This window comes from Stegodyphus dumicola, chromosome X1 (assembly GCF_044657685.1).
Source record: "Stegodyphus dumicola isolate Sdum_Otavi_A_Nest chromosome X1, ASM4465768v1".
In the NCBI taxonomy this organism is placed as follows: domain Eukaryota; kingdom Metazoa; phylum Arthropoda; class Arachnida; order Araneae; family Eresidae; genus Stegodyphus; species Stegodyphus dumicola.
This window is the reverse complement of record NC_140780.1, coordinates 122,865,595-122,892,520: the sequence shown is the minus strand read 5'-3', so window position 1 is coordinate 122,892,520 and position 26,926 is coordinate 122,865,595. Positions and strand designations below refer to the sequence as shown.

Genomic DNA, 26,926 nt, shown 5'->3' with positions numbered 1-26,926 from the left:
TCCATACTGGTAAGTTATATTTTGAAAGATGTTTTGAAGTAACTTGAAAGTAAAATGTTAATAATGTTTTAACGGGGACTGAAATTAAATCATCATGAAGAACAAAATTTCAATTGTAAAAGGAAAAATTAACATGAGGGTTTCGGGGACGGTTACTCGAGTTTTTTCGGATTTCTCTACAGAAATTGCTTTTTACTCCAAATTGAATTGGCTAAAATGCTTCATAAGAATAAGATCTTTGAGTATCAGCATTGGTTCGTAGTCCCTTCTATTCGCGAAAATATTTGGCTTGACTGGAAATGCCGGTTTGGCTTTACCCGATGACTCGAGTAAAGACGAAACACCTTCGTATTTACGTATTTTTATTAATTATTGTTCATTGAATGGGAGTTGGTTTGTTCCCCTTGAAAAGTCAACTAATTTCGGATCAATGACAATGATTACATGTTTTTAATTTAATTTTTCCTTTTACAATTGAAATTTTGTTCTTCATGATGATTTAATTCCAGTCCCGTTAAAACATTATTAACATTTTACTTTCAAGTTACTTCAAAACATCTTTCAAAATATAACTTACCAGCATGGATTCACTCTTTTAAAATAATTCTACTTTAATTAAACTTAGGAGATAATGTAATCAATTAATCAATATTGTTTAGGAAATAAATTATTATTAACTAACTTTGCAGCAATTGCGCAAGTAGTAGTAACTTGATTTCGCACTAAATGAATTTAAGATCATAAAACATTATATATATATATATATATATAATTACAGGTTTTGAGGTGCTCATTACTTTGTATTTATTCATTATACATATAAGCTTAAAATTTATATATTAGAAGAAAAAGATTGTACTGACCTAGTAAAATTTTTTAATTTATAAGGTTTTTCTCCTGCTTTCCTAGCGTGCCTTCGTGGTGTAGTGATTCTGCACGCTGGGCCGGTATTTCAGAGGTCCGTGGTTCGATTCCTGGTGAAAACTTTGCTAATTTTTCATCTCTCCGGCCTCAAAATAACCTAATGTCTCTACAAATTTGAAAGTAGATTTACAAAAATAGATTTACACTCTCTGTCAAGCGATTACCCCGACGGGAATTCAGTTCTTAACAACTAAAATACAAATAACAAACAATTTAAACAAATTAAAAAAAAAAAAAAGCAAAATAAAAATCTAGTTCATAACACGTCTGTGTATTAAAAAATACAACAATCATTTATAACTGCGAAATGTAAACTTAAAAAAAAAAAAAAATTTACGTAAAAAATTCTGCCGTTTTGACTAAGATCCCTAAAAAATCATTATTTAGTCGAAAAAATATAAAAAAATTATGAATTCTAATCAAACCTACTCTATAAATATGTAAAATCGTGTTGAGGCATTTATTTAGTTAAACCTTATAGAATGGTATAATTTCAGTGCCAAAATTTAGAAGCTTTCTTAAGTTAAGGTCTTTAATAATATCCAGATTCCCTGTGATACTATGTTCATGGTGTTTATCATCAAATCTTTCAAATCTTTCCAAGCTCCGCGTTTGAATGCTAATAGGCTGCGCAATCTTTCATTTAGGTTCCAAGGTTTTAGTCTATATTGTTTGATTTAGAAATTCTAATCAGTTTTTACTATTGTTTTGTTTTTATTTTAAATTTGGGGATGTTTCCAACCATTTTATACATTTATAGTGTAGGCTTGAATTGAATTTATAAGATTTAAATTTTTTTTCGACTAAGTAATGTTTTTTAGGTCTCATAGTCAAGATAATAAAATTTATTACGTAAAGAATATGTTTGTAATTTTAAAGTTTACATATAAAATGACCCTTGTATTCTTTTTCTATATAAACGTATTGAAAACTGGATTTTTATTCTGAAATTTTTTTAAAAATTTGTTTTGTAATTAGTAATTTGTGCTTTAGTTGTCGAAAACTGAGCACATTCCTTCACCACTTCATAGAAGACAATATTTCGAGGAGTCTGCATCCGGGACTTTCACGTAATTAAGCTGTGTACGTTAGGTCCGGTTATCCTTTCTTTCTTCTGACTGATTGACGAACGAAATGCAGAACTGAACGCAATGTTGACTCATTATTATGAAATATTGCGGTTAAATACCTACTATGTAAACTAGTTCTTGGCAAGCGCGATTCTAGGAAAAGTTGCCTGCTCCATTTTGCATTCGTAAGTGGGATAAAAGGTTCAAGAATAAAGTCGGAGAAAACCTTTTCTAATACCACTTTTTGATGCTTTATAAAAAAGCAGTTGCCTTTTCGCTTGCTTAATGTAATGACGTTTGCTGGGCGTTTATCAGTTACTCGAATCTTAAAAATTAAGGAAATATGATCAGTATACCAACTGAAGAAGACCAAACATTTCTATCCTTCCCTTTTAAAAGGGAAAGGTGATCCCAGCAGTAGATAACCACGAACTGCAAGATTTTCGTTTTTCATCCCCTTTTCTTCGGTTTGAGCCCTTATAAAATAATTAAATTCTTCAAAATGTTATTTATCCATCTAAATGTGACGTTCAGGGGAGACCTTGTAGAGGTCCTCTTTTTTATTCTGATAAATTAAATATTAAGAAACCAAGTGAACTGTTAAGCGAATTACCACTTAGTTCAAAATAGCAGGAATCGTAAACTCAAGAAGGGTTCATTACCCCTTATTCACTCAAAAATAAGATGAACAGTCGGCCCCTTTCTTCGGGCTTACAACAAACCCTTCACTTGAGCTTAAAAATAAGAAATAAGAACTAACTATATCTAACTAAGAGATTTAGTCGAAGCTAACACAATTCTAACGTAGTTGGCCAGTAATCTAAGCTAACCGGCGAACCATCAAAAGGCACGTAATATAGGCCGAGTGTAATAGGAGCTTAAAGAGAAACTTAGCCCAAAGGCAAACGCGCGCTACTCGGGATTCCTAGCTGTCTCTTTCGAAGTAAGTTGAACTTTCCTTTAATACTATTTCTTCCTCATTTGCATTCAACACGATTCTAAAAACTCATTCTGGTAGGGAATTGTAAGTTGAAACGAGGCAAGATAGGAAATTTTAACTAAATAAAAATAAATGTTATAAAATTAAAATATACCTTACAATCTCTGTTTTCATCTTTAACATATGAAGATTCTGTGTACCAATTAAAAATTAAATGAAAATTTCGCATTCGCTGCAGTAAAAATGAATTATATGGAATTTATATTATGATTGAAAAGATTATTATATCGAAGCGGTCTAATATGTTATCCAGAAATTTCCAGTTGTAATACTATATAACCGGAGATTTTCAATTGTATGGACCTTCAAAGGTGAAATGTTTTCCTTCTGGTAAATTAAATAAGTGAAAGTTTCAGTTGTTGTATCTAAGGGGTGATATTTACATCAGTTTATAATCTATACAGCATATAGATATCCTTTCTAAAGTCCCTCTAAGATGACCAGCCACACGTCCAGATGATTTTGGTCTGCATTATAATTAGCCGTCTTAGATGATGTTTATTCAAGTTCTCAGAAACGATCGTTTTCGGAGGTGGTTATCTGAGAGATGTAATTATAACAACAGTTCTAATTTATTTTAAATTTATGATTTTGCGTAAATAGTTACAAGTTTATAATAATATTTTTCTATTAAATGTCTATTAAGCCTTTATTTTCCTCCTTGATATAATTTTAAAATTCTTTAATTTAATTTTAGGCTTGGGATTGTTAATTTAGTTATTGGATAATTGGATTGGATTGTTAATTTAATGTTATTTAAATTTATTGTAGTCTTTGTCTACGGGCGGCCTATTTATTGAGTTGCTCTATTTTTTTAATGCTGGTTCAACATTCAAGGATACAGTCACCCCGGGAAGAAACAATAGGCTGCATTTTGATATTTCTATTGAAATAAAAGTCGTTAAAGAAGATAAACAATTATTAAGTTAATTTTTTATAGATTTAGATATAGTATAAATTCATTGCGCAGTGGATTGCAATATAGTTATAACATCTACTGTTGTGTCTGCGCTTACATATTTCGTTCGTAGTTTTACAGTTGTGGACTCTAAAATATTAGGTGCCAATAAATTTCCATGCTTGAGTAATCTTGAGAACACAACAAAATATAACTTAAATTGTAAAGAGTCTGTACTTGAAAATTAACATGAAATCTCAGTTCAGGTAACAGGCTGCTTGACTAAACATTAGTTTCACGGTAAAATTATGACCAAGAAAAGATAAAATTATTACAAATTGAATTATAAAGTGTAATTTAAACGTACTAATAGTTAAATATTTGTAGCAAAATAAGTGAAAGCAACAAGAAACTCTTACAGGTATTTTCTTAGAGATATAAAATAAATATTGTAAGCTTGAATTTTTCCATTTGTATTATTACTATTGTTATGTATGTACGTTTTTATAAATATTTAATCAGTGAAATTTGAAATTTAGTTTCATTTGGTTAAAAAAAAAATTGTGGCCCATTAGCTACTTTGAAATCTGACTGTATACAGTTTGAGTTTGATGGCCGTAGATGATCAAATCATCTGGACCATGGGCAGTCGTCTTTTAGTGAATATTCACAGTAATTCTTTTTTTTCCTTATGCTGACATTAAAAAGTCTAACTCTTAATTTTTTTTTTTTTTTTTTTTTTTTTTTTGTACGGTCGTTGCATTTTGTTAATAACGCTATCTTAAGCTTCCAGTTCATTTATCATGCATGTTGCCTGGTTAAATTGCCGGTTTTCAGAAGTGATGCTATACTACATGGCATTCTATTCCATATATCTTTTACTTTTCAGATTAAAACTATGCACTGAATAGTTTAAAAGCAGTGCTCATCTTCTGAATAATTTGTATCTTTACTTTATTTTTAATAATAGCTCTGCAATAATCCATAAGACATCTAGGACTTGTGATTTAATGATACATCTGATGATTTTTAAATGTTTGTATTTTTATTTTTATGAACTTTATTAATCACTTTTATTTATTCATTTCCTCGATTTTTGCAAATCCTGTTTATCCAGATGAACACCGATTTAAGTTTATGTTACATTGATTTGAACTGAAACGTATAAAATCAATGATAAATTATCTTACATTAATGATTTTTAAAAATACGATATTTTTGTTTTGTGCATACTTAAACCAAAAAGATCGGTATTGATAATGATAAAGAAAAAACAAAATTTTTGCGTTTTCTGATATAGAACACAGTTAAAGCTGGGTTAAGATGAACGTCAACAACTTCGACAAATCACAGCTTCGACAAAATTTTCCAATTTCAGTTTCATCATGGAGGCAAAACGTGGTTTGAATGCATGATGAAAAATAACTAGAAAATATTCTCATAAAAAATTCAGCTTTAATTAATGCTTCTCGTCTACTCATAAGCAAATATAAAATCTTGAAATATAATTGCTGTTTAAGTGAAATTTAATGCATGTAAAGGTGTGATTAAAACAATTTCCAGTTTCCATGTTGGCTATAATTTGGCTTTCAGGCAATAGAATTTATTGGAAAATATTTAACTGTTATAAGCGGAAAACTTTGTTAGATATCATCTTCTGAAGGTTTCAAGAATCCTATGGTATTCGAAGGAAAAGAAAACCTTTCTGTGCAGTTCGTTTTGCTGAGAGAGAATATTATCTGTGTAGTTGTTGGCTTCCTTCTTTCTCCTGTGCAGCTGGATTATTTAATTATGGAAAAGCACAGAAAAATTATCTGCTTAAGAAATAGGATGACTTAGATGTACGCAAATAGATGCTACGCAAAGGAAATGCAATCAGAACGTTCACTGAGATACGAATGCGAATCAGTGTTTAGAAATCTTATCCACTTGGCCCTGTGCAAGTGGATAACGTCGCGTTTGCTTAGAGCTCTACAGTAAATCTGTATACATAAAGAGAAAGAAAGCGAAGTTTTCCGTTTACTTAATTAACATATATACTTTACCTAACTTATAAGGTATTTCTCCCGCTTTCCTAGCGTGCCTTCCTGGTGTAGTGGTCAGCACACTGAGCCGGTATTTCAGAGGTCCGTGATTCGATTCCAGGCGAAGGCGGTTGCTAATTTTTCATCTTGCCTGGTTCCAAAAATATACCTAATGTCTCTACAGTGGCGCCCGAACTAAAAGGGTTGTGGATGACGATTTCTCCCCACCCAGGATTTGGGCGATTGTGTCCCCTAAAATCCCCGGTCGTCCTTTAAAAAGGGAAGTATATAAGGTATTTTTCCCACTTTCCTAGCGTGCCGTCGTAGTGTAGTGGTCAGCAGACTGAGCCGGTATTTCAGAGGTCCGTGGTTCGATTCCCGACGAAGGCGGTTGCTAATTTTTCATCTTGCCTGCTTCCAAAAACTCCTAATGTCTCTACAAACTCACAGAAAGAAATTGTATTTTGTTTTGAATTGAAGAGATGATTCAAATCAAAACATAATTTCGGCAAAAAAAGAAAAAGAAAAATCGAAGAACGGGAAGGGTGAAAGGTGAAGTCGTACTTCTCCGGTTTATTGTTCAATACGAATAGGCAGGTAGCCCTCTAGTGCTCTGCCATAATTAAACAAACCCAAACTAAATATTAAATACAAAAAATATATATATATATGTATTTACTTTCTGTCTACTTATCGCTCTAGCTGAATATGTCTATCTGTTGATAACCAACTATCGTTTAGTTCAGGTAGCATTTGTTTCTCATAGTGCTGAAAAATTTTTCTTTTACCTATAGCCAGTCACTTGCTCGAGAGCAATTTGGCAAGGATAATTGAACTCATTGGCCATTTAGATTTAATCGCCTCATCACCGAGGACATGGCCCAGGATGCAACACAGGGAGCAGACTAATATCACACCCATGAGAAGGACGAAAACATGCACATGCATTCAAACTTTATTCGGAAGTCGAACTCACATTTTTGGTGTAGTGTTAGCAAGCTGCATCCTCAAACTACTGTATGGTCCAAGATGGCCCGTAAAGTTCTATGTATTTTGCATCTACATTTATCTAAAATATTCACTTGTAGAAATAGTTTATTACAGACAGATGAAAGGGTGGACTCAAAGGAAAATTTTAAAAATGTGATAATAATATCTTTGCTTAGAGATATAGTATGGAAGAAATGGTACTTTTATTTAATTGACATAAATCAACATATTTTAAATCAATAATAGTTAACGACTGTGCATTAAAATAGTTAAGAAAACAAGGAGAAAGAAAGAAAATTAGCATATAAATATATCAATTTATCCGAAATTTATACTTCTCAATTTATACTTACTAACATTTCCCCCCTTCTGAACAGATAAATAAAATAATAACCATTGAAGTGTTCTTCCGGAAATGTTGACGAGCAATAAATCTTCACACTTGTTTCTTTCTTTCTTTTTTTTTTTTTTAATTTCAAAGAGATAACAAACAGCCTGATAAACAAAAAATTGAAATATCTAACAAGACTTTCCATTTTCAGAAGCTATTTGTTAAGGTCTCATAAGCATAATTATACAAGCTGGACTTTTAGTCAACATGTCTCAATACTGATTTAACTTTTATTTAATTTCGCCTTTAACATCGCATTGTAACCTTTTCAGATATACCTGAAAATACTCTCGATGAGAAAATAAAATGATAATACTAAGCTGAGATTTACGAACTGAAAAATTTGATAGAAAGTTTAAGACGAAAATTCCGCGAAAGGAACTTTTGAAAGAACTTTGTAGCTTTCCAAAAGATGGCGCTGTTCCTTTGATTTCGGTTACATTTGCGCTAAAAATACGTCTTTTTAGGACACAGTTCGCGCGACACCCAATGAAACAGGAGCCATGCGTTAGGGAATCCTGTTGGGACAACTCAGCACTCAGTCCTGAAAAGTTGGGGGGTTGCTCCGATAAATCCCTTGTGAATTCTGATTCCTCGAATAAACATCCAATGGCTTTTATGCAGTGATTTCAAGGAAACTGTCGGATCATCATCCTTTCTGAACTTTCAGTTTGCGCATGGAGTTTTACGTTAATTAGTTGCCTTCTCAGTAATAGTCTGGAATATATCTGCATGATTTATTATGCAAAAGACGCCTTTATTTGCACTTGGCAATCGAAAAATTGAGTCTGAAAGGAAATTTTTCTTCAAAATTCCAGGGTGATATCTATTTTTTACCACTTTCTGATATACACAGCTAAGAGATTTCTCAGAAAACTGTAGTTATATAGTTTGTTTTTTATTTCACAAAATAGTCAGTTGTGTTTAAAAAACTGCTAAGCTTATTATTTAGCATTCCTTAGCTTCTAGATGCACGTGTCATAACTTGCTCAAAGAAAAGGATGCGGCAGTTTAGTTGTATTTAATACCTTAATCTATTTTTGCGAAATAAAGAAATATGTCTCAGGACGTTAATTCTGAATACCAGGCTCCTAATGAACTTCAGCCAGGAACTATTCCATCATCTGATAAAGTTGGTGGCTCTCAAATTGAACTAGGAAGTGCATTAAGAGGGTTTTCCTCTGTAGCGACAATCCCAACCAAGAGAGAACATTTTTACCAGCTACTGTGGGCTAATAAGCATGTTACTGGGACTCTATGTGCAGTGTTTTGGTCATTTGGTATGTGTGTTGCATTCTTGGGACCTGTCTTGTTCGATTTGGGGTGCAAAACTGACACTGTATTCGCAACCATGTCTTGGGTCTTCTTTAGTCAATCTCTATTTGTTCTTCTGGGTTCCGCTATAGGAGGAATTCTTGTCCAAAGGTAAGGCTTTAAGTGAATCCATGCTAGTGAGATTTTTCGATAGTGTAAAGTACTTTTTATAATAATTTTCTGATGCAAAGTTATTAATAATGAGGTTCGATAAAAAAAATAGCTTAAGTATTTGTATTGAAAGAGATAATACCAGAAGAATATGAAATTTAAGTTTAGAAAAAAATTCAGTTTTAGATTGGCATTGGTTTATATTAAAAACTGAGTTTTGCCTAAAATTAAGTGTCATATCTTCTGGATATAAAAATGTGTAAGTTTCAGACTTAAAACTGAGTCTGGAGAAAGTCTGGGTACTTGATATTATCTTCGAAGAAATTTAAGCACTAGTTTGTCAACTTTTGAAATGCAGGAAAAAAAAAAAAAAAAAGACTAAAAATAATCTCTTTCTAGAGAATTCTTATCTTTATAAATTAGTGTTTAATAATTTGATTTTCTGTAAACTGTCGAATATTATTTTGCTTTTCAGAGTAATTGTGAACAGTGTATGATACTTCTTTCCGCCTACAAAGAAATTTTGCAACTAAATTATGTCACTTTTTTAGTTAATTATTTGAACTGACATTTTATTAATGACAACATCCAAAGTATCTTAATATAAAACTTATTTATAATGCATTAATAATTTATTCAGTAACTCATTCTCATTTAATATACTCATTAATATGCATTACATAACTATTTTTATACAATGCCCTCTGACTTATGTAAAGATATTCAAAAATGCTACATTGAATGTCGAAAATGTTACACTTCCACATTTCTTATTGTTTAGAATAAATATTAGTATCATATTTTATTTATGCGAAATAAAATATGAAACTAATATTTATTCTAAGCAGTTTTTATGGATATTTTTCTCAAGTTAACGCTACTGCCACGGAATAAGCTAATCTTTCACATTTAACAGATTGAAATATTAGAAAGGTATTAAATGGCGGTATTTTCTGAAATAAGCGCAGTAACTCTGAAAAGATGGCTGTGAATATGACTTAAATATCCACTATTTTAGAAGATACTACGGAGTGCGATGAAATTCGGAAACAAGATTTTAGCGGTACTCTAATTAGTCTTTTGTAGGATTTTTAAGAAAAGGTGTCTTTTAATGAGAAAAGTAGGTACAGAACATTCTTGATATAGTTAACTTTGAAGGCTTATATTCTTTAAAATATAACTCATATTGCTTAAGAACTTATTAAAATTGATTTCAGCTGTTTTAAAATAAGCATCTTTTGCACTAATTCTATAGTTTCTTAAATGCATTTATTTAGTGAGAAAGATATAATAAAGTAAATAAAGTTAACCAGCTATTAGTTTCTATTGCTGCGTGCGTACTGTTTCGTTAGGAAATGAATGCACAAGTCCGATGAAAAATGAAGAAAATTTATTATTATTACAACAAATATGATTAAATGTCCTCAAATAATCATACAGTATCACAATATATCACAGTAGTTATCTTCTAACTACTCAAACGTTCAATACAACTTAATTCAAAACAGCTAAAGAAAGCAAATCCGCGAATTCGCTACAGTCAACAAGAGCAGTTTTCTAAACAACAACAAACTAAGTAACTAACTAACGAACTGAGATGTTTTCCTCCTTTTATAAGATTTTAAAATCACGCGCGAGAATTCTCTGGTACTTTCTCGAAATCAAAAAGATATATTTATTTATTTAATATTAAATGCACGTGCTCTTGTATTTTTTATTTTCCGGCTTAGCTTTCTTCTTCTAATATTCGTTACGCGCTGCACTGCGCGGGAAATAAAACCATTTAATTTATAATTGAACTAACATTAGCTTTTTAAATACCAAATTCGTAACACTATTTATTAAAGAATCATTTAAATCTGCAGAAGCTACTACTAGAAATGTACACAAATGATTATTTCACAAAAGCGAATTCCGAATTCTGTTAATACTCATACCTAAATAAAAATTACTAAATCATATAAAAATTTCTAAACTAATTTCTAAAAAATTCAATTAATAAACCGACTGATATGTTATTAAATTATCTGTTATTCATCCGTTGTTGTGAAAAAGTGTCCTAAAAATGATGCATGAAATTACCTGGATATTGTGGTTTTGAATTGCCAAACTATTAGAAATAAGTAGCAATTTATTCCAGATTTCCAATTCCTAATGTGAAAGTTTCCTTGTGTAATATACATGTGTTGGAATTTTTCAAATACGTTCATAAAATGAAAAAAAAAATGCTTAATAAAATAAAATATGCATTTATGCATTTAAGAATGTTTCTGTATAACTATAAATATGATTCAAATATTCACGTTTTGGTAATTTTTGAATTAAAAAATATCAGTTGTATAAAAGTTTTAAAAATATAAATTTTTTATGTTCCCTTGGTCTCTATACTTATATTTAGGGAATTTTTTATACTTATTGTAATTAATATATATATATATATATATATAATAAAAGCAGAAAGTTTGAAGTTTGACTCTCGTGTTACAAAAAAATTAATTCTATTTAATCATTTCTGTTTAATTTCAAAATTTGGGATACTTAACGTCATTTCCATCTTGCCTTGAAGGGCCGTTTAATAAATAAATTAGAATAATTCAAGGTTGATTTTTTTCCTTCTTAAATGTCATTCTACGATATTCCTTGGCTGTGACATTCTATTTACAACTTTGTTACAGTAAATATTCAGAAAGAATTTTCACATAAATAATTTATAAATTTTTAAACGTTAGAAATGCGTTATTTCGATTTTGGTGAAATTTTATTACTTCAGAATCATAATCTAATGATCATACAAAAATTATTTAAAAAAAATATTTTTATTTTAAATTTATACAAATAATGCTAGAAGTTGTCTATGTGCCAATATGAAGCCTGCCAATGTATTCTAGAACACGAATTATATAAGATTATATGATTAAGTTCTCTTTTTTTGAAAAATTGATCTTGATCAATACTTTTCACGATAGCCTGCATAGAAACGCTCTTTACTAAATCTGTTAACTTAAGAAACTATTTTCTAAATTGATAGTTTATTTTTAATTACAAACAAATGCAAACATTTCTTTCTTCAGTTTGTGTACAGCCCCTGAATACGATGTCCAAGTTTAAAATAAAATATCACTGTGAGTTTCTAGCGTATAAATATGACATTTTTTGTATTTTTTTAATGGGTATAAAATTTTCCTCAAGTATAAATTTTGCTGAAGTGGACTTCAGGCCGTAATTTTCATAAAATTGATTTCTTACATTTAAAAAGGCTATAGACGTAAAATTCCGCATAAAAGGATGGCTTTCCAATTCGTTACATACGAAAAATACTGCCAGCTCCTGATAAATCTGATTTTATGTTGGATGTATATTAGAAGAAAAGGAGTCAAGGTACAAAAAAAGAGTCATTTTGCAATCAAAATATTGCATTTATTCATGGTAGTTTGGAAAACTATAGGGTTTCAAAGTCAAACCCTTAACCTTTAGAGAGTGCCACCCAACCAGGATGGTGGTTAGTACCTCTGACTGCCGTATCGAAAGGCTCGGATTCGAATCCCTAAGAAAGCATGGATAATTGTAAAAGTATAGTGTCTGTGCGGCATGGGGCGCTCTAAATATACGGCGAGCCGTATATTTAGAGCCTCTAAGTCCTCTAAACCTCAAAGTCCTCTTGAGAGGGTGGGAGACCCTCGAACCGGTCTCCCCTCGGGTGCTCTCCTTCAAAATTGGGGGAGAAACTGAGCAATGTCGTACTGTCACCTATATGGTGCTCAAGGCTGTTGCCAAAGACAGGCGCAATCTTGCACTTCTTGCCAATATGAATTTCGTGGACTTGTTCTGATGTTTCTGTCAGACAAGTTTCTGTCAGACAAGTCAGAACAATAGCATACCTTTAGAGAGCTAAAAGTGCCAAAGCATGAATATTTACATCATTAAAAACATTTTTTGTAAATGAAACTATATGTTTGCGACCAATGATTGCGAAAATAAAGGTCCGGTAAGGTCTTTGTGGACACGGTGTATATCTGCGCATGCATTGAAAAGCCAAGGCTAAATATTATAAAAATATGGAAATAAGACCCATTGAAAAGCGTGAAATCTCTCTCTCTGTGTATGTGTGTGTGTAAGTGCGTGTAAGTAAAGTTAACATTAGGAAAAAATAAATGAATAACAAAATGGAAACCGAAAAATTATAAAATTACAACCAAAAATTGCAAGATGAAAAGAATGCGTATTAATTTTCTTTCACGTATAACTTAAATACGAAATAGTTTCCCGTAAAAGATGCTCCACGAAGACATCTTCTTGTAGGATGTCTTTCTGCATGTCCTATAATAGCATTATGTCTTAAATATGCTTTTCCCTAATTAAATAATCCAATTGAAAGACAGGGTTTCAAAAATATTGCAAACGTTGGAGAATTTCATGATTAATCGACTACCTTTATTTTTATTTTTATTTTTATTTTTATTTTACGTCTTTTCATACGTTTAACTCGTCAGTTTTATTTCTAAGTTGAATCCTTTGTCGATTGATAACATCATCTCATTTTGCAGTCACATTGGACCTTTCATTCTGTGATATATTTCTAAGATAAACTACAGTTCTTAGAATGCCTAAGGTTAAGTTTGTTGAGTTTATTACTTTTGTTTCTTCCCTTTTACATATTCGTCTGATAAGCTGTCATAAATTTATAGAATAAATTAGAACTTTATTCTGCTATCCCCTTAGCAGATTATTTTTAAAGCTCTTAGGGAGTGTTAATAAAAATAATAGTATTCTTTTATAAAATTTTACTAATAAAACGTGTATATATACTTTTCACTCGAGTATGTTTCCTTTTTTATTTTTATTTTCATTTCTAATTTTTTACTACTATCGAGAAGAGAAAATTATACGGTGTATATTATTTCAGAGGAAAAGGCTTAAATTAACAACATAGCTTATTAAAAGGAACATATAGGCTTACTAATATAATTATATTCTGTACTTCATAAAAGTCAGTTGAGTTATTAATTTCAATAATATTGTCCTTGATTACAGAATGTGATTTCCTTTCTGTGCATACATTTTACGTTGTTTCGTTGCTACTGTAAATGTAAATCAGAAATTTCGAAATCATATCTGCTTATAAGGTATTTCTCCCGCCTTCCTATAGCGTGCCTTCGTAGTGTAGTGGTCAGCAGACTGAGCCGGTATTTCAGAGGTCTGTGGTTCGATTCCCGGCGAAGGCGATTGCTGATTTTTCATCTTGCTTTTTTTCCAAACATATCCTAGTGTCTCTACAGTGGCGCCCGAACTAAGAGGGTGTTAAATGATGATTCTCCTCACCCAGGATTTGGCTATTGGGTCCCCTAAAAACCCCAGTCGCCCTTTAAAAGGGAGAGTACCGGTATTCCATAGGTCCGTCGTTCGATTCCCGGCCAAGGCAGTTGCTAATTTTTCATCTTTTCTGCTTCCAAAAAAAAATGCCTAATGTCTCTACAACTTTTTAAAATGTTTCTCTCTGTATTTACTTTGTACTCTACAAGCTAGTGGGAAATTACACAGCAAGAAGAAATACGCGGATAAATCCTTTAAGGTATTACATATATATATATGTAGTATTTTAATTGCGTAGGAAGAATCTCGTACTTTTATCTAGAGGCTGTAAGTATGGCGAAGCGGAGAGCCATACAGACGATAGATTTCTACGAATCACCAAGGTTTATTTTCACAAATATAAAATCATCTTGGTAGATATTTATCCAATCATAGATAAATACAATAATTTTTATATACACACTGATTTTTAAAAGTATGGCGTAAGCATTTTAGACAGAAAGGATTAGCAGCTTGTGGATGTTAGAAGTGGTGGAAGCTAGGAAAAGGAATGACGTAGTTGCTTGTGAAGAGTAATTATAAAGTATGATGCACAAGTGCAGCTAATCTGTGATTGGTTAATTTTAGGTTGTTATGTAACGTGGAAAAATCTCGAATTTGGGAGAGCGGATGAAACTTGGGGGGAGAACACCAAATTTAGAATAGTTAATTTTGAAATGGCCAATCGTTTCTTAAAGCAGCCATCGTATTTTGTTATATCTTACGTATATATATATATGCAAAATAAAATTAAAAAAAAAAAAAATACGATGGCTTTGCTCTTTGCGAACCAGCAACCTTTAATTACTTTTCTGCAATTCAGGATCGTCCCCTAACCCAGTACCTGCTAGAACATTCACGCCTATTACATAACCTCCTCATATAAATGCTGCGTCATAAGTTTTCTACATTTTTCTAGAAGCTACTCTGTTACATAACCATTCATATAAATGCTGAGTCATAAGTTCTCCTAGACAGATGCCTTCTCGCCTTCGTCCTGCTAACGCTTCCGCTATGCTCCTCTTTCTTTGTTAGAACGTTATGATGTATTAAAGTTTAAAGTCAGTCGTATCTAATAGTTTAATTACTGAATAAGTTATTTGATTAACTTCATCTGGAAAAAGTCATCTGCTATAAATTAAAATAAAGATATGCTTGCTGTTAAAAGTGAAAAGTCCTGAGTCGTCATTTTACTCCGTGTTTCAATCACCCCAGCTTCGTTAACCATCTGCCAGAACGTGTAATGGAATAGCCTCACCATTCGCCCACGATGTGTTGGAATAACTGAAAACATTACAGTTATTAATTAGTCGGCAGGATATATCCTCTACGTGGGAAAAAAGCTCCTGGATTTATTTACAGCGCGCTTCTAAATGCAACAGTGGGTCAAGGACAGTGTGTTATCGTCTTATGCTTTTGCTTCTTTTCCGGCGGTGCTTAAGTGTTTTACTTCGGCTCCAAAGTTATGCGTTTTATCAAGTGCTTCTAAAGTGATTTATTTAGTGTTCAAATTGATGTTATGTATGCGAAGTCTTAAATTCAAGATTTTGTGATTGGAATGTTAACACGCTCAAAAACGGCAAAAATGTCAACTGATAAGAAAGAATCCGTAGCTATTGTGGATACAATAAAATTCCAATTTCCTATTTTTGATGGCACAAGTACAAATTTTCCAATAGACAAATATCTTCTATTGTTTGAAGAGAAATGTGCCGCAAAGAACATTCCAGAAAAGGAAAAGAAATTTGTTTTCTCAGAGTGTATTAGAGGAGAGGCTTTAGCCCTCTATTTACGTGATTGTTTAGATAAAGACTGGGACAACATAAAGGTTATTTTCGAGACATACTTCACAACATCGGAATCTGTTACTTTTAGTGATTTTGTGTCTTTAAACTACGAGAAATTTAATAATATTGATGTTTATTTTCGTAATAAGTTGAAATTAGGAGCCAGCTTGAAACTAACAGATTCCACAATGGTGGAAGCACTTACGGAAGGACTTCCTGAGCCTCAAAGAATGCTGTTAACAGTGCAAAAAATAGACACACCGAAAGACTGGATTACTCTTGCTAGGAAACTGTTTCCAGTTAAGATTCCGTTAGATGGTCTAGAAAATAGTAATTACCAATTTGTTTCTCCAAGGCAAACTGTTCCGAGGTGCTATTATCCCAGACCAGTGCAAGCCACTCCTTATCAAAGTTTTCGTAGTGTGAGACCTTTTAATTATCAACAAGTGCAATACCGACCTCTACAGTATGCGTATCGGCCAAATCGATATCCACAATTACCTGCTATTAATTATAACACGGTTCCTAAAAGAGAAGTTAAAAAATTATATTACTTTAAAGTAAATGTCCAAATTGGACAGGAAAAAATTCCCAGTATTATTGATACGGGATCGCAAATTAACATTTTACCGTTAAACATTTTTAATAAAATTGGTGAAAAATTTAGAGAAATTTCAGTGAAATCCCATGATAAAATATTTTCAATATCTAGTCAAGTTCATATAGAGAAAATAATCAAAGTAAAGTGTAAAGTAGGTAAAATAGAAAATAATGTGATATTTTATGTAATAGATTCAAATTTGAATTATTTATTGCTTTCATCACCATGTGTTTCATTATTTAAATTACAATTGAATTTTCATAATTATGAAGTGTATCAGTTTGGAAAACAGGTAAGTAAAAATGTTAAAGTAGACAAGTTTTTCCAAAATAATTATGTATGTAAAAATGATATCATTGCTGAACAATCTAGTAAATATTTTGATAATAGCGAAAATTTTGTATGTAAAAATGATCTTAGTTCTAAAAATTGTGGTAATTATTTTGAAAATAGTAAAAATTCTGATAGTAAATTACAGAAATTGTTGAATGATTATAACCATATATTTGCAAAAAGTAAATATGATGTTGGTTGTATAAGGGTTGAACCTCCCAGAGTTATATTAACTTCTGAATTACCAATAGCCTATAGACCATATAGAGCATCTCCTAAAGATAATAGTGAAATTAAAAAACAAATAGATGAATTGTTAAAAGCTGGAATTATTAAACCTTCTTATAGTCCTTATGCTGCTCCTGTAACTTTAGCTTATAAGAGAGACGAGCAATCCAGAAGCAGATTGTGTATTGATTTCAGGAAGCTTAACCAAATTACTAAAACTGATTCTGAACCTATTCCTAGAATTGATGCTGTATTAGATCAATTAACAAATGCAAATATCTTTTCTACATTGGATTTGGCATCAGGCTATTGGCATATAAAATTAAATGAAAAGGATACTGAAAAATTGGCATTCACTACAAATTTTGGACTGTATGAGTTTACTAGATTACCTTTTGGTTGGAAAAATTCCCCAGCTATTTTCCAACGAGCTCTTAGACAAATTTTAAACAAATATCAGATTCAATTTGCTTTAAATTATTTTGATGATATTATAGTATTCTCTCCAAATTTTGATGAACATTTAAATCATCTTAAAATAATATTTGATATATGTGAGAAAGAGAACATAAAATTAAAACAATCTAAATGTAATTTTGCTAAAGAAAAAATAAATTTTCTAGGATATGAAATTCAAGCAGGTAAATACCAGCCCAGTAATGCAAATATAGAGGTTATTAAGAAATTGCAACCCCCTAAAAATATCAAAGAATTACAAAGATTTTTAGGAAGTATTAATGTTTATCATAAATTTATTCAAAATTATGCTAAAATTAGAGCCCCATTAACAAATTTACTTAAGAAAGATACTCCTTATAATTGGACTGATGAATGTCAAAAAGCTTTTCAAAAATTAAAAGATGCATTGATTTCTAGACCTATTTTAACTTTGTTTAATCCTAAATATCCCTGTCATGTATTTGTTGATGCGTCCAAAGAAGCTGTTGGTGCTGTTTTAAAACAAGAACATCCTGATGGTAGTTTACATCCAATTGCTTTTCATTCTAGAAAATTAAGATCTTATGAACAAAATTATGCCATTACTGAGCTGGAATGTTTAGCTATTATTGATGCAATTGATAAATTTTATTATTATTTACATGGTAACCATTTTACTGTACATACTGATCATGCTGCTTTAGTTTGGCTTAAAAATATAAAACACCCTACTGGTCGTCTATTTAGGTGGTCTTTAAAATTATCTATGTATGATTTTGATATAAAATATAAAAAAGGATCTACTAATGTTGAAGCTGACATGCTCTCTAGAAATCCTATGTGTCAACATTTAAGATTGCAAGTTAATTTATTATCAAAAATAAAATATTATCAGAAATAAAAGAATATCAAAATTTAGATAATGTTTGTAATACTAAGTATAGGAAAATGAATGATGTCTTAACTATTAAAAAACAGGGATTGTACAAAATTGTGATACCCATGTCTCTACGTACGAAATTACTTGAAAAGGCCCATATACAATTTGGTCATATTGGTGTATCATCTATGCTAAATTTGTTATCTCCACAATATTATTGGCCAGGAATTGTTCAAGATGTTAGAAATTATTGTAAACATTGTGAAGTATGTCAGTTTAATAAGAAAAGTAAACAAAAGAAATTTGGTTTAATGCAAAATTTACCATCAGTTAGTGAACCTTTTGAAATATTATCTATTGATACTGTAGGTGGTTTAAATTATTATAATTCTACTAAAAAGTATATTCACATAATTATTGATCATGCAACTAGATATATCTGGACTTTTGCTTCCAAAAGTGTAACTACAGATACTTATATCAATTGCTTAAAACAAATTTTCCAAATTAAGGTCCCTAAAAAGATTTTAAGTGATAGGAACGCTGCTTTTACATCTTCAAAATTTAAGCACTTTTTAAGGAATCATAATGTAAAACAATTGCTAACTACTGCAAATAGACCCCAAACTAATGGTAAAATTGAACGTGTTAATCAAACTATTATAACTAGATTAAAATGCAAACTAAATTCTTATCACGGTAATATAGCATGGACAAAATTATTACCCCAAGTAACTGAAGAGTATAATAATACCCCTCATTCTGTAACAAAATTCCCTCCATCATATTTAATGTATGGAAAATTACCTTATGATTCCTTAATTCAAAATCAAGAATTGTATCCGTCAATAGAAGAAGCCAGAAAAATAGCCCAAAAGAGATCTGATGATTATCATAATGTAAATAAAGAAAGATATGATATTCATTTTAAACCTAGTAATTTTAAAATTGATTTAGTAATGTATGAAGAATTTCAATACCCTAATACACGTAAATTATCTCCTCCATTCTCAGAACCTTATAAAATTTTAAAACAATATTCTGAAGTTACTTATGAAATAGATAAACCTAATCCTTTAACTAAAAAGAAATCAGAAATTGTTCATTCAACTAGATTAAGACCTTTTAATCCAGCAAGTGAGTTTAAGTAAACTGTCCGAAATAGTAGAATTCCTATGTCTGTTCAAAATTAAAATTAATTTTTTTAAAAATTCTCTTTTAAACATTTTCCTGATTATGACCTTTAATACCTGATTTAGACTTAAACCCTAACTATGACAAGTTATTTTCCCGACTATGACAAATTATTCTCCCGATCTTGACCTTTTATATCTTTCACATAATTTGAATTATTTTGTAGCAAAAATTTTCTTCTTATTGTAGGATAATATTTGTTTCTAATTTACAACATTATAAAAAAGACTTTAACTTGATTATACAAGTTATCCGTCTTATAATTTTGATTTTATATGATCTTTTATTTTTCTAACACCACTTTGAGGTAATGTACAATGCCAAAAACCAGTTACCTTCTATTAGGCAACGGAGGTTTTTCTATATTTGTACCTAGCACCCCCCAACCATCAGCAAGTAATCACGCTGATCTGTTGGCGAGGACATGCCATAGTTTTAAAGTCAAAGTGTTCATTTTCTAGTGTATAATTGTATTATTTATATTGAATTGTTTTTTGAATAAGTATAATATTTTGTATTGAAGTGTAAAACATGTCAATCTTTACGATGAGAGGAAAAAATGCATCATATTTGTGGACTATCTGGCATTTAGAGATTTTACCAGATAGTTTCATTCTATTCGAACTCTTTTTATGAAATGGACATTTTTAACAAAATTGAGGACTTTTGTAATTATAACTTATTTATTTATCAGTATTCCATATTTATTATGTTATAGTCTTAAAATTAGTCATATATTGTATATTTATTTATAACTCATTGTTTTAATGTTCAAAATTTCATATGCTATAAAGTCAAAATTTTATATGAGAAAGTCATGAACTATGATAGGCAACAGTTAAAGCTTGTACGCTATGTTCTGGATGTTTTCATGTCTTTTCTCATACTTTTGCTTCACTCCTGTACTAATGCTTTTCTCACCCCGGCCTCTCGTTTTGACGGGGGGGAAGATGTAAAATAAAAAAAAAAAAATACGATGGCTTTGCTCTTTGCGAACCAGCAACCTTTAATTAATTTTCTGCAATTCAGGATCGTCCCCTAACCCAGTACCTGCTAGAACATTCACGCCTATTACATAACCTCCTCATATAAATGCTGCGTCATAAGTTTTCTACATTTTTCTAGAAGCTACTCTGTTACATAACCATTCATATAAATGCTGAGTCATAAGTTCTCCTAGACAGATGCCTTCTCGCCTTCGTCCTGCTAACGCTTCCGCTATGCTCCTCTTTCTTTGTTAGAACGTTATGATGTATTAAAGTTTAAAGTCAGTCGTATCTAATAGTTTAATTACTGAATAAGTTATTTGATTAACTTCATCTGGAAAAAGTCATCTGCTATAAATTAAAATAAAGATATGCTTGCTGTTAAAAGTGAAAAGTCCTGAGTCGTCATTTTACTCCGTGTTTCAATCACCCCAGCTTCGTTAACCATCTGCCAGAACGTGTAATGGAATAGCCTCACCATTCGCCCACGATGTGTTGGAATAGCTGAAAACATTACATATATATATATATATATATATATATATATATATATAATAAAACTAAATTACAGAATAATAAAAATTATATTTTGCATATTATTTTCAGAAGAACACGAAAATAATACCAGGTATTGTTATAAAGTGTAATTATTCAAAAAAAAATTGCCAATGCAAAAAAAGTGCTTAATGTAAAGAATAATAAAGTACGTTATATAGCATGTTATAAAGTACGTTACATAACATGTTAGCTAAATGAAAAATACATTAAATAAATAAATAAGATTTCCAAAAAAGAAATAAAATGTGTGTGTGTCTCGAGGGCTACCTCGCCTAAGGGGAGGGATGCCTTCGTGGAGGCCTTTCTAAGGGAAACTGGCTCGTATACACGTTACACATGGGGAAAACCGCGAAAACGCCCATGCAGCCAGCCCGTTCGCGGGATTCGAACCTCGGACTGAACTACCAGTGTTCAGCGACTTTACCGCTCGGCCGCTGGTGGGCAGAAATAAAATGAAAAATAATTTATTGCATTTATAAAATTATTAGAATTGCATTTATAAAAATGTTCACAGTAAAATGCACTTTGCAGAATATTTCATAGGAACGAAGCAAGTTACCTAAAAGCTCCCCCCCCCTCCCGGGGTCGACGCAGAGAATTCTGCGAAGCTACTGGCTAGGATCTGTACCTAGGCAATCTCGGCTACGGAAGTATACAAAGAACGAACCTTGTCGTTCTAAAGGCCCCAGAAAGATCGCTTATCGATCGGCTCGTGGGTCTGGTACGTCCTAGAGCTTAAGGTTCTAGTAGCCCGGGGTGGCGTCCCGGGTTTTTTGGGTAATGTCCTTTGGCGACGGGCAGCCCGTGTGACTGGTAGAAAAATTGACGACTAGTGTCGCCATTTGGTGACGGCCCCAGCCCCCTCCAAGGTGCGAGGACAGGGGTTGAACCCGTGGTCTTAGTTCGGCGGTTGGGTTGGACACGTAGGTTGTTTAGTCTGACGGAACGTGGAATGCCCAATATCTTATCTTACCCAACGTGCCAAAATGCAAGAAACACACACACAAATAAATAAATAAATAAATAAGTATAATAAAATAAAATAAAATAAATAAACAAAAAACGGAAAGTTAACTAATCATAGCTCGGATTTCCTGCGAGACGAAGCTAATTTATAAATCCAGTAGAAGCTGCGTTTCTAAGGCCGTAGCGTTACATTCATTAACAAATATAAAAAATAACAGTCTTTTAAACTAATCATTCAAGTGTTGCTCTGAAACAGGAAAAGGAGTAAAGAAGATTAATAAAACTAATAATTTTTAACCATTTCCATACACTGGATTTATGTTTTATGTGTATATATAGTCATTCCTCAATTAAACAAAAAATGGATGAGTATAATTTGCAGTCATCTTTAAATTATATCTGAGTTATATTTACATGCTGGTTGGTATTGTATACCCTTCAAGGACTAAGCGTAGGAAAGTAGCATTAAAAAGTATCAATTTTTGCTCTGAAATAAAACGTTCAACCGAATTCAATTCATCCGCTATCACAGAAAACCGTTGGAGAGACAGTGTTGGAAGATTAAATTAAAATCCACGCTTCTAATCAATTTTCAGGTATCGATGTTAATTTATCGTTCAACGCGACTATAATGGGATCATAATGAAGAAGCATCCGGTCCTCTGTTGATGGAGGAAGATATTCAAGAACCCGCAGTTTTAGATACAGTTTCCGATCGTTACTCTGAGGATGGAGGGGATTCTAAATGGAATATGAAACAAAATTTGGAATATTACGTTTTTTAAAAATGTAGGAAATATTTTAGAGAGTAAAATCCTTGAAGCAGGTATAGACTTTAATATCTGATTTCTTTTCTAAATGATATTTTAATACGTGAAATAAATTTTAACAAATTCCATTGTTATACTTTGCATATATAATAGCTTTCATTTATTGATTTTCCTATAATATTCATGCTGAAGTGAGTGCGTAACTTTTCTAATTCACTTCCTATTTATGTGCCTAATTTTTGTCTCTGTACTTAATAGTAGTAATTGAAACAATTTTATCGTTGCTCCCAAGAATTCCGTCAAATTCATATTTAACTATGTATATCCTTTTATAGGCACGTACACACTGAATACATTTATCAGGTGCATGCGATGAAATTTTCTCAATATGGGCTGAATTAAAAATAATAATACGTTAAATTAGAAAAGAAAACTGAACTATAAATTAACAGTAATAAAAACATTTGTCAAAATTTAATAGAAATTAATTTGTTTACATCTTCTTCGTATTATGAAGAAAATATACTTGACCATTTCACGAAATAAAAAAAATCAAAGTGGAAGTCTATTCATATAAAATTCTGTAGTAGTGAGCTAAAAAAGAACTGTACAAATCAATTACTTAAGTTTTAAACAGATTCAGATAATTTAAAATATAGGAAAACCCTTATTTTTTCATGCTTATCGTTAGGTAAGCAAATAATTTCAAATATGTGAAGCAATTTGTATATAAAAAAAGAAATTCTTATCTTAGCTGAAGGCAGATTTACCTTTTCCAATTAAACGTTTTTTGACTTTTTGACATTTGTTTTCACGGCGCATTCCTTGCAGTTTTATTTCCACATACATTATATCGCAGATTTAAGAGCATCATCAAACTGTGCTCTTTTTTTTTTTTTTTTTTTTTTTTTTTTTTTTTTTGTCTCCTGTTCTTGGTTAAAGAACTTGGTGGCCTTGTTAACTATGTCTACTTTGAGTGCACATGCCTTATATACATAAGCATACATACTTATGTAGAGACATTAGGGATTTTTGAAACAGGAGAGAGGAAAAATGAGCAGAGCCCTCGCCGGGACTCGAACCACGGACCTCTCGAATACGCGCCGAGTGTGCTGGCCATTACACCACGAAGGCATGATAGGAAGGCGGGAGAAATACCTTATATATGTAATATGCGCGTGCCTGCGTTATATGTGGAAACCTCCAATGCATAACAAAGCGAAATATGCTATAAAAGAGATACGAAAATCTTGTAACCTAAAAATAAAATAAAAGCACGAATTTTTAATTTTAAGTCGAAAGAGCCTGTTACAAACTTTTTATCGTAGCATTTCAAGACAAAAGCTGTTCAGCTCATGCTAAAAATATGTTGCAAAATCAATTTAAATTTCACTTTATATTACTGTAATAACTGTCTGTAATTCTGTCAGTTGAGCACAGCGTACCCTCCAGCAGCAACTTCACAGATTCAAAAGTCATCTTAATAATAATCAACCAACAATCATTGACTAAATATACTTTGACAACTCTAGTAGAATCATTGACTAAATATACTTTGACAACTCTAGTAGAATCATTGACTAAATATACTTTGACAACTCTAGTAGAATGGTGTCGAACACAGAACGCTTGCGGCCTTATATATGAAGGATTATGCATGAACAGTTCACTGCCACAGAAAGCCTGGGATATTTCTACATTCTTGCATTGATTATGCCTTGAAATTGCACAGCACTACTTTATTTCGAAACACGAAGTCTTTATTAAATAACTCAAAACAGGCTTTTAATTTACGTGGTTGCCAAGCGGTGAAATTGTTTCTCCAACCAATATTTTTTTAAAAATATAACCTAAAACAAAATTGTGGCAACAGATTTTAACATGTGAGATAAATCTCAATAATGCCCTATTTTAAGAATTTTTTTAATCAATTTCACATTATTATTTAATTTATGATACTTTACTTTTTCAACATTTCTCATTTTTATCTGAGACAATCGCCTCATTATCTCATCTTCTGCATGTTTATGTCCCAAGGTATTTTAATCCTTCGGCGGTTGCGAGATTAAGCAATTCTTTCCTCCCAAATACACGCGATGTATGTCAGTCGTATATTTGTAATGCGAGCTTTCGTTGGTGACCATCAAAAGGATAAGGAATTTCTAGACTCTAATCCGAAATGTCCTATCTCAATCTTCCCTTCTTTCTTACACATTTTAAGTCACTACTTCTGTATTCTCGAATTAAAGTTACTCCATGTGAATTTCAAATTATAGAAATATTTATAGCTTCAAAGTTTCGCATCAAAAACATGAATAATGTAAAGAGTTTACAACTTGCTTTATTAAATATATAAAAAAATGTTCTGCGGAAAGCATTTTTTAAAAATCTACTAAGTGCAAGAATTCTTCTGACTACTTACTTCATGCAATTGTACGCACAATTATCTCTAAAATACGGGTAATTTTTCTTATCCCCTTTTAAAGAGAACTTCTAAATAGCCCTAAAAATGGTTAAATATGATTAAAGACCACTTTCTATTCGTAACCTAACAATGAACAGTTAACTAATAAAAATATATTTCCCTTCTCCTCAGCCCTTTAAGGTCATCAATTCGCAAGGAAAACTTTCATAGGAGAATTTAACTACATATAGTGCTTCATGCTACGAAACTGATTTTAATTCTTGAGCTTTCAACTTTCCGTTAAATATTTCATGATTATTCTAATGTCAGCAAAATGGGTTATGGCACTATTCCAAGTAAAGCCCCAGAAAATCTATACAATGGCCTCAAGATTTCTGGCACCATGTTAAGGATAATAACAAATGCTGTATGATAATTTACGAACCGTTTATTGAAATTTAAATACTGTGTTCAGCCTATCTATAAACAGTCATTGCAAACTACATTTACAAGGACCTTTTCAAAACTAATTTTTGGTAAAACTTAAAGTTATTGCCAATATTCATATTGGGTTAAATTTTGACTAATTGTTTTGGAATATAATTGAATAGCCTTTAAGCATAATTTTTTAAACATACTAAAATAGTCTTTAAGAATAATTTTTCATTTAAATCCATATAAATAATCTACAAGAAGCGTTATTTAATATCTGCCAAGTCATTAAAAGAAATGTCAACAGTTTTATACTAAAAAAAGATATTCAACTAATTTTGTATCCAAAATTTACAATTTGTAACTCTAAACCACATAATAGCGAAATTTCTTTTCCAAAAAAGCTAACTACTACTTTTTTCTGGAAGTTGAGCATTTTAGAATATTCTATAACAGTGTAAGCTCATATATTTTGGAAAAACATTCAAATTTTACTCTTACGAATGTGAAATATAATTTTTAAGACTTAATACTTTTAAAAAGTATTAGCCATCATATTTTTATCAAAGTAAATAGGAGATTTGAATATCTTATCGAAATGTATGCTACTCTTGAATTTGTAGAAGAAAATAGATTAATCTGTAAGTTACATCTTAATTTTATAACAGTTATTTTTAAGCTCCTTTCCTGTCTTTTCTAGTTTCAGCTTACAAGTCTACTTACATATACAGCAAATGAGTAGCAGAGAATGTTCAAGTTCACTGACTTTGATAGACAGAATTAGATTTCCTGAAATATAATAGCCGGCGCGTTTGACTTTTGGCTACATCTCTCTTTCTTCTTAAGTTTACTGCCCTCGACCGTATTCGTGCTCTTGATAGCTTCGTTAGCTAATTTAATATTACGGCCCAACTAGTTTAGAAATTGTGTTAGCTTTGGCTAAATCTCTTTAGTAAGTCTTAAGTTCTTATTTCTTACATTTTTGAGTTTAAGTCCAAGTGGAGGCTTTGTTGTACGTTCTGAGAAAGGGACCATCTGTCAACTTTATTTTGAGCAATAAAGGGTAATTAACTCTTCTTGAGTTTAAGTTTCTATTTTTGGACTTGCGCGACTATTCGCTTAGTAATTCAGTAGATTCCTCAACATTTAGTTAATAGGTAAAAGTGAGGATTCCTAGAAATCTATTGAAACTATATTCAGAGTATTAATAATTTAAATAAAGTGCTGAGGACATTTTTGCTATGACTTGAAAAAGGAAATGGAAAATATAAAAGCTTG

At 31.4% G+C, this 26,926-nt stretch overlaps 1 protein-coding gene across 4 annotated transcripts in view; it reads left to right on the top strand.

The window, feature by feature from the left end:
- The first annotated feature begins 2,296 nt into the window (after nt 1–2,296).
- The window catches only part of LOC118198205 (solute carrier family 60 member 1-like), a 125,926-nt gene continuing 101,296 nt past the window's right edge, over nt 2,297–26,926 (top strand). For 3 of the 4 annotated variants that reach the window (XM_085808423.1, XM_085808422.1, XM_085808421.1), the window contains exon 1: nt 7,783–8,722. In XM_085808423.1, coding sequence (XP_085664549.1) covers nt 8,355–8,722 — 368 coding nt within the window. In that variant the 5' untranslated portion in view covers nt 7,783–8,354. Of the gene's footprint in view, nt 2,938–7,782; nt 8,723–26,926 lie in introns of those variants that run through there. The other variant, XM_085808425.1, reaches the window with a different exon arrangement.